The 8,093-nt window shown below is 39.9% G+C and overlaps 1 protein-coding gene across 14 annotated transcripts in view; it reads left to right on the top strand.

Moving 5' to 3' along the window:
• Window positions 1-235: 235 nt before the first annotated feature.
• Rdl (Resistant to dieldrin) overlaps window positions 236-8,093 on the top strand; it is a 155,572-nt gene continuing 147,714 nt past the window's right edge. For 13 of the 14 annotated variants that reach the window (XM_076369491.1, XM_076369488.1, XM_076369484.1 and 10 more), the window contains exon 1: window positions 237-553. In XM_076369491.1, coding sequence (XP_076225606.1) covers window positions 456-553 — 98 coding nt within the window. In that variant the 5' untranslated portion in view covers window positions 237-455. Of the gene's footprint in view, window positions 554-8,093 lie in introns of all 14 variants that reach the window. The other variant, XM_076369480.1, reaches the window with a different exon arrangement.

Raw genomic sequence — 8,093 nt, 5'->3', positions numbered from 1 at the left:
TCGGGTGTGAGTTGGTGATTCGATTCCGGGAGGCTGTTACAGTGTACCGGGGGGGAAGTCGAACGCGAGTGACAGTGAAGCGAAGAACCGGGGTGAGATAGAGAGTTACCTGACGAGCTGAATCGCGAGCAAGGGAAAAAGTAGGAGAGAAAGCGGGGACCGCAAAAGCAGACGGAGAAAGCAAGACGGAGGTAGGAGGGCGGGGCGGGTGGGAGGGGTGTAGGGAGGGAGGGGGAGGACGAGGAGGAGGAGGAGGAGGAGGAAAAAGGGGGGAGGGTGAGACGCGGACGGCACGCAGAGAGACGCCGGGTCAACGCGCCAGGTAACAACGCCTCAGGACACCCGCTGACGTCCTCGCCGACGTCCTTGCCGTTGTCCTCGACGTGAACGTGAACGGCGGACCCGCCGTGATTCCTCCCGGAAGCGGACACAGCCCGTCTACTGCCACGGATAATATGATGTCCTTCCACGCCGCCTCCTGGAGCTTCGCCCTCCTCGCGGCCACGGTCGCGCTGCTGCCCGCCACGCATCGTGCACCGTTTGCCCAAGCCGCGTAAGTATCATTTTCATCAATCCCTCGGACATCCTCTTCGGTTTCTGCCCATCATTCGGGGTGACATCGATTCGTTACTTATCATCTTATACGCCTAATACATGATTCTAGTGAGAGTACCAGTATGAGTTAGATATACCCAGTAAGCAATCGCCTGAAGGATGATTTTGATCGTGTTGCCGTGTTGATAGTTGTAATCTCCTTCCCGATGCAGATACGGACTGTACGACCGGGTTTGATAGAACGTCGCATTCGTCCGCGGTTAATCGAAAACTCTGCTTCTCTCTATACCGCTGAGAGAGAGTAGACTTGCATACCTACGATTCACGGGTGGGAAACACGTAGACGCACGTATCCAGCCGTCTGAATCGATAGCCAGCAAAACAGCTCGCGGACTCGACGTGTGTGCTGCGGCGGGTCTCTTTGAACTTTCCGCTGTTCCCCGAATGGCCACGAAGTTGCTACATGTAACGGAAACAAACACACCGAAGCCAGAGCCCTGTCGGTACTTCAACAATCGCAGCGTGCCGCTGCGATGGGAAGTCTCCGATCTCTTCGCGACCCGAAACGCGGAGTCCCAGTTGATCAACGGTACCTAATGCGGCTAAAATACCGCGGTGTAAATCAATAGACGCAGCTGATTCTACGCTGGGCCCCGACTACGCTGGGGATTTAATTAATGATCCATAATCCTATATCTCGATTACACGCTCGCCAGCCAACCAGCCAGCCAGCCAGCCAGCCAGCCAGCCAGCTAGCAGCGAGAGAGAGCGAGCCGTCTGCGGGTGCATGCAGCCGTCCGCGAGTGGAGACGAAATTGGTCGATAAACGGTTTTAATGGGCGACCGATATATATACCGGGAGGGATGAAAAACGGGGATACGCGTGAACGCCAGTTCTGACCAGCCACCTTGGACCGTCCGATGATAGCTAGACACGGGGAGCTCTTGCGCCACGTGTCAGAGTGTGCGCGTATGTACGCGAACGCCGCGCGAACGTATCATCTATCTTCGACATGGCAACGCCGACAATGCTGGCCTAGGGTCTACAGCCTTCGCCGCTGTCTGGATGCACGTTCGTGATTGCATGTAAATGAGCGGAAACATGCAGCCTACGTTGCATGCCCGGACCCACGGCACACACCAGCGGGCGCACGCTCTTACAATGATCACAATGACGGCACCCCTGCTCGCCCCGCGGACGCTGCACCCTCCGCCCTTACCGCCACGGACACACACCCTCGTGACTCGAAGACGACGGCGAGGCGTCGTCTCGCGCTTTAATGGGCTCGACGCGTTCGCCGTTTATGTTAAAAAATTCATTTGTCACGTGATTATCGCGACGACGATCTTGCGACCGTCCCTCTAATTACAGCATACGCCTTCTACCTTTCCACCCCCACATACACACACACATACCCTACCTCGATGCGGAGTGTTTAGCGCTCGTGTTTATTCGGTAATTGTGGCGAGTGTTGTGCTGTATTACGCGGATCTCGATGCTACCGCTGCTGGTTGCGTGTTTGATGAACGGTTTATGTTTTGAGAAGTGTTTTTTCTTTGTCATTTGCTGTTATCTTGGGAAGAATGTTCCTTGAGAAGCAGATTGAGTTTAGATTTTCTGTGTATAGAGAGAGTAGAAGGTGTGAAGTCAATTTTGTTTAGGGGTTGTGGTTGGTTTTTGGGGAAATGGAAGGAAATAACTTGTTTGCTGTAGGTGCAGTGATTACTGTTTTACTAGAGGGTCTATTTACTGTTGGCCCCTTCTACTTGTGTTGAGGTTAATGAATTTTGTCTGTGATGTGACGTTATTAGTGCGAATGTAAGGTGCGTGGGAAGTAAGTATCTTAACATCACACGCGCTAGTTGTCAGTGGAAATAGTAGGTGATGGTCAGACGTATCACTTAGTGGTAGTTGAAACCCTACATGTCCGATGATCTACTAAATTTTTATTATACAAATTAAATTCATTTGTAAATTAAGATTTTGTAAAAATATCTCATTTTTTTTAAAAAAGGACTTATCAAAATTTCAACTTAAAGGAACAAATCGTTATTTTAACCTTTGACGCTGCTTCTGATTAAAATTTCATGTTTCAGAACATGTTTTGTCTCGTGCAAAATGTTTTAAAGGTATTAAGTACTGGTAGAAACTGATTTAGCGCGTGGAATTCTGCGCCAGTCAATCGTTAATAACAAATTCATTCATTCAAAATCAAATGTAATTGCCATAGTGATGAACGGAATATGAAAAGTATCGTTAACATACGCAACATGAACGATATTTAAAACACTAATTATTATAAATCAAAAGTTTTCATTTTTTGAATTGATATCGAGGATATTGACAATACTTTTCTGTTATCTTCTTTTAATATTTCGTAAGAATGAAACAATTGATAGTAGAAAACGCGTTCAGTAAGAATAGTTTGGATGCAACAACCTATTAACACTTTGTTAAGCATCAAGCAGCTATTAATAAGCTATTCAATGACTTATAATCTTATGTTATTGAGAAACTTATTAATATTCATTGAATAACACTCCTTAAATAATTTATTGATTCAGATTTGAGACACTGATTATTAACTGCCAGCAGATAATGTATTGAAATGGAAAAATAGTTTCTGAATAAAGAGAATAAATAAAAATCAAGGATCTTTGTCAAATGGAACAAATATCTAGGTAATCGCGTGTGCTAGGTAGGAATGGTTTCTGATCGGTGTATAGTAAGTGTCTCGAGAATGACAGCAGCATCGCGAGAACAATGGCGACGCTGAAATTAGTTGTACCGGCTCATCCCTTCTCGCATTAACGCGTGATCCACTAGCTTGGTATATGTGTAATCCGCAAACGTTTCTGCAATCCGAGTACTTGATATCGAGCGCCGTTTTCCAACAATGTTTAATGCGTTTAGTTCTCGACCGCTATTTTCGTGACGGCTTTAACCGGTCGCAGCGACTTCCGTTAAAATCTTTCATTGTCAATGAAAAGGGTTAATGGTATATATTTCTTTTTCACATAATTACATTTGTCAACATGATTTTAAATGCCCGAATGGAAACATATTTTATGCAATAAAGAATACTGGATTTACCAATGAGAAATCATCTAATTATTGGGTTGACGCAAAAGTTTTGACATTTTTACTTTTTAGAGTTAATTTAATGGTAACTGAACTGTTCGCTAGCTAAACCGAAACTAACTAGAAATGAAGAAAAAGCGTCCTTTCTACGCGTTATAATAGTTTCAAAACGTTATTTATTTCGAGGAAAAAAGTGTTTTGTCAAAGACGCACAAAAAACGTCAAAATTTTTGTATCACCCAACGTTTTATATTATCCGTATTGTATTATATGGCTTTGTTATATGAAACGATTATTTTTATGAAAACCAAAAACTACTCCTATTTTAGTCATTTTAATTTCTGTTTCTGAATATACCACTGAAAAGGTTAGAAATATGCAAAACATAATACATTATTCGATGATATTCGTAATATAGCGCTTTATATTCTTATCAGGCAGTTTAATATTTTTCCAAAGGGAAAAGAACAATAATATACTTGGGATAGATAGTAAATTTAAATATGGAATAATCAAATGTAATTTAAATGCTCGGTCTGCATGCTATGCCTTGTCTGGTTCGAATTTAAATATATTCGGGTATTCTATAAGTTCAAAGAAATTCAAATAGATTTGTAATAAATGCGTTCGAAGCTGTTGCAAGAAAACGGAGTGGTAATAATGATACGTGATAGAGCATCGTTAAAAAAATGAAGGTCGTGACACTAATGGCAGAAATCATATCATTAACCGTTTTAATTTTAACAAAATCGTGATCTCGGTATATCTACGATCTACGCGGACTGAAAATTTACTAATCTCGTACGAAAATAGGCAGTTTCAGAGAAAAATGACAATAATTAAGCACAACTTTCTCTGATACAGGAAACAGGAAATGGCAAGGATAAAGACACTTGCGATATTATTATTCATTACGCAAAGCAGACATTAAGAAGGAAAGTTGAAATTTCATAATTACTGATAACTATAGGATCTTAGACTCTAACGAAAGATGCGATAAGCGCAGTTCCGCTTTACACACAGACTACGAAGGACCTGAATTAACCTAACCTCTTCAATAAGAGTCAGCGACGAGTGATGCGAAGAGCCAAGATAATATAAATTATCTTAGGAAGCTTAATGTAGGTCGCTATCCTGAAATGTACGAATTCCGGAAAGTAGATCAACATCTAAAGATAACTGATAGCGTCACTGGTTGCTTCAATGTGAATTGCTGAAAGAAAATGTACGCCATTCAGTTTCAAATTTCTACGGAACATTTTATCTTACAGTTACATTGTGAGTTTAGGGAATTTAGGTGATATTATCTTCACGAAATGAAGCAGGAGTGTTACAGATGCTTCTCCTTGAACCTGCTCTTTTGAATGTCTGCATTAAAGACATTCTTTGTTCGAATATCAAAAATATTTTTCTTAAAGTTACGTAGTTATTTCTTCATTTTAATTTAATTTTGTGACGCAGTTAACTTTATTATTTTTAATGTTGCACAGTGATAATATGGATTAAGTTTTTCGTTATATTAATATCCATATACATTATACAACGTTTTATTCATCTAACTGTAGCAAAGTATAATGTAACAAAATTTCTTTTACTTAATTTGTATCAGAACTAATTGTGAAAGAAGTGGATTATATTGATATGTGAAAGTAAATAGTGAATCTCAAATAAAATTGTCATGTTAAACTTAGTGTGGAGATAAAATAAAATTTGGGAGTATGTCTAGTCTTATTTCATTGACTGATCATTCAGTTTGCGTATTTGATCATAACTGGTTACATCTACTGTCATTATTCTTTATAATTATTGGCAGTGGCATGGAATCAGGTATATAGTTCCTGGAATAGCTTGATATAAGTTGGTTGATATAAGACATTAATTTCAATGGAAAATAAATAATAACACTCTGGCGTTTATTAGTGCTTATGTCAAGTATAAATTGTGAGTAATGGGCACACACATTAATCAGTGTATTCGACGGCATACGAGGTCATGCGATATTTGCCCGCCAGAAAATTATTGTACAATTACGATTCATTTCTAGAACGGAATATCAACGCTATGCATGGCAGCTAATGCACTCGAGACTCATATTTTAAACTACAGTGTGTGAAATATCGTAACTGGTGGTTTTAATTAATCCAGAATGCACAATAGCTTAATAGTAATAAAAACTGCGAATAAGGTTTCATTTTCACAAATTAATTAAGTTCTCTCGTGCGAAGCTTGGTTTCAGCGAGAATTAAAATTGAATACTAATTACATGTGTATACTTCCGAGCACGAAGAAAAATGTGTCTGACCATAATCGTCTATTCTACTTGGAGGAAAGGAACTGCGCATTCTGCAGAGGCAAAGAAAATTGTAAACAAAAATTAAATTCTAAAACTTTATAACACACATACATATATACATACATATATATATATATATATATATATATATGCGTGTGTGTGTGTGTGTTATAAAGTTTTAGAATTTAATTTTTAAATAAAAAAAAAATATATATATATTTCAGTAAATTAAAACAACATAATGTTTGCTCGAGTGATCAATGGAATTGGATCGTTACAAAGTTTCATCACACAACAACTACTGTACTACGTAAATAATTTTACTTCACCGTATGGAAATACAATTATGACACACACTATCCATTGAATCATTATCCCGTAAATGTACAAGGATATTACATAAATATATTCTGGTAAGCAAACAAAACGGTTCATCGATTAAATATTAATTACAATGAAATTCATTAATAGCCTTCATCTCCTGTTACAATCTGGTTTCCAATCTAAATTAAACATATTGTATATTCACATTTACATATACGAAGTTATACACTGAAAAGAAACTTTAAATACATAGTTACATTTACATATTTTCATCTAAATACATTCATTAATCAAGTAGTAATCTTCGAATGTTACATTACACAAACGATTAGTAACACAGCATACGACTACACAATTAAATGCAATCGATACATGTAACTCTATTCACATTCCCGCCGCTCTGCACAGGAACGTTCGATTCATCGCAAAAATTAAATTCCGAAGACTACCCCAAAATTCTTTTCTACACCAGAATACACCCCCTCAAATACTTAAGGAAGAGGCAGCAATGTGTTGTGTCTGAACAGTTTTGATCCGGGGTGCCGCTATCTAATCCAGCGAGGTCGGAAGAGGGCAGTTAGGTATAGTCGAAGGGATTATCAATATTTACGCTCTTCCAGCAAGCACAGTCCGGGTCGTTCCACCTGTTTTCTCCTCGAGGGCTGTGCCTCTCTGTAGCCTCCTCCAAACCCCTACGAGTACCAACCGCGGACGTTCTGTAGTGTGGTATCGGTGATCGCAGTAGAGCTCTCGAGCAGGAGGGTGCTCCCGACGTGGCAGAGCTCCAAATCCTCCTACGCTGCCACCCTCTCGCACCGCTGTCGCTACCACCGCCCTCCTCCACAACCCACCCTTCCCACCCTACCCCATCCTATGATCAAGTCGTGGACCACCGCCACACATCAACCTTCTTTTTCTTATCGAGTGGAACAGCCCTTTTTGGACCACCCTCCTTCTTCATCTTCATCCCCAGCGTTCTCGGTCACCCCTATTTTCCTTTCCCTTTTTCAAGCTACCGTACCAACCTCGACCCGAAATATCTTGCTTTCGTTGTCTTCGTTGACGTTTCTATATCCTTTGTCTTTTGTTTCTTCGTCGGTTTGTCTGTTTTCTTATATCGTCGTAATTGATGGTCATGAATAGGTGTGACTCTTTATGCAAAATCAAATTTCCTTCATTTTTGGTGGTTGAAGTTTATTCAACGACCGAGGTTGCGTTGCTTATTCTTTCCGTGTTTTAACCTTTTGAGTGCCACTTGTCGTTACTAGAATTCTTTAGAAAATTTTCCATTACAAAGAAATGCTTAGCTTACGGAAAATGTTTATAAAAATTTTACTGTTTATATGAATGTGCTAAAACGTTTAAAAGGTATAGTAAACGTTTTCATCTTTTGGTGGCGGTGTTATTTGCAGAAATTTTCAATGTCGCTCACAGCACTCCCTATTGCGAAAGTTTTGAATATTTAAAAAAATGTTCGCCAGTAACAGATTCAAACAAACTACTACGAACAGTTCCTAAACATAGTTAAGTTGAATAAGTCAATATGGTATGATACAAAAATAAAACTAATGATGCTCGATTATATGTGAAATAGTGGCAGTCCATGGGACGTATGGAGTTTTTGCTGAAGAATTAAACGCAGAATTTTGTCAATAATTTTAATATCTTTCGTTGAAACAAGGACATCATCAAATTTATTATAATTTCCATTTTACCGTACTCTTCGTATTAGTGTTTGAAATAAACGAATAAAAATCGCTCGTCCTCGTCTTTGCGGTCTATGACCCCGATTTCACGATTGAAAGGTGGCTGAAATGGCGTCCACGGGACACACGGAAT

Source organism: Nomia melanderi, chromosome 7 (assembly GCF_051020985.1).
Source record: "Nomia melanderi isolate GNS246 chromosome 7, iyNomMela1, whole genome shotgun sequence".
Taxonomy (NCBI): domain Eukaryota; kingdom Metazoa; phylum Arthropoda; class Insecta; order Hymenoptera; family Halictidae; genus Nomia; species Nomia melanderi.
This window is presented reverse-complemented; position numbering and strand designations above follow the sequence as displayed.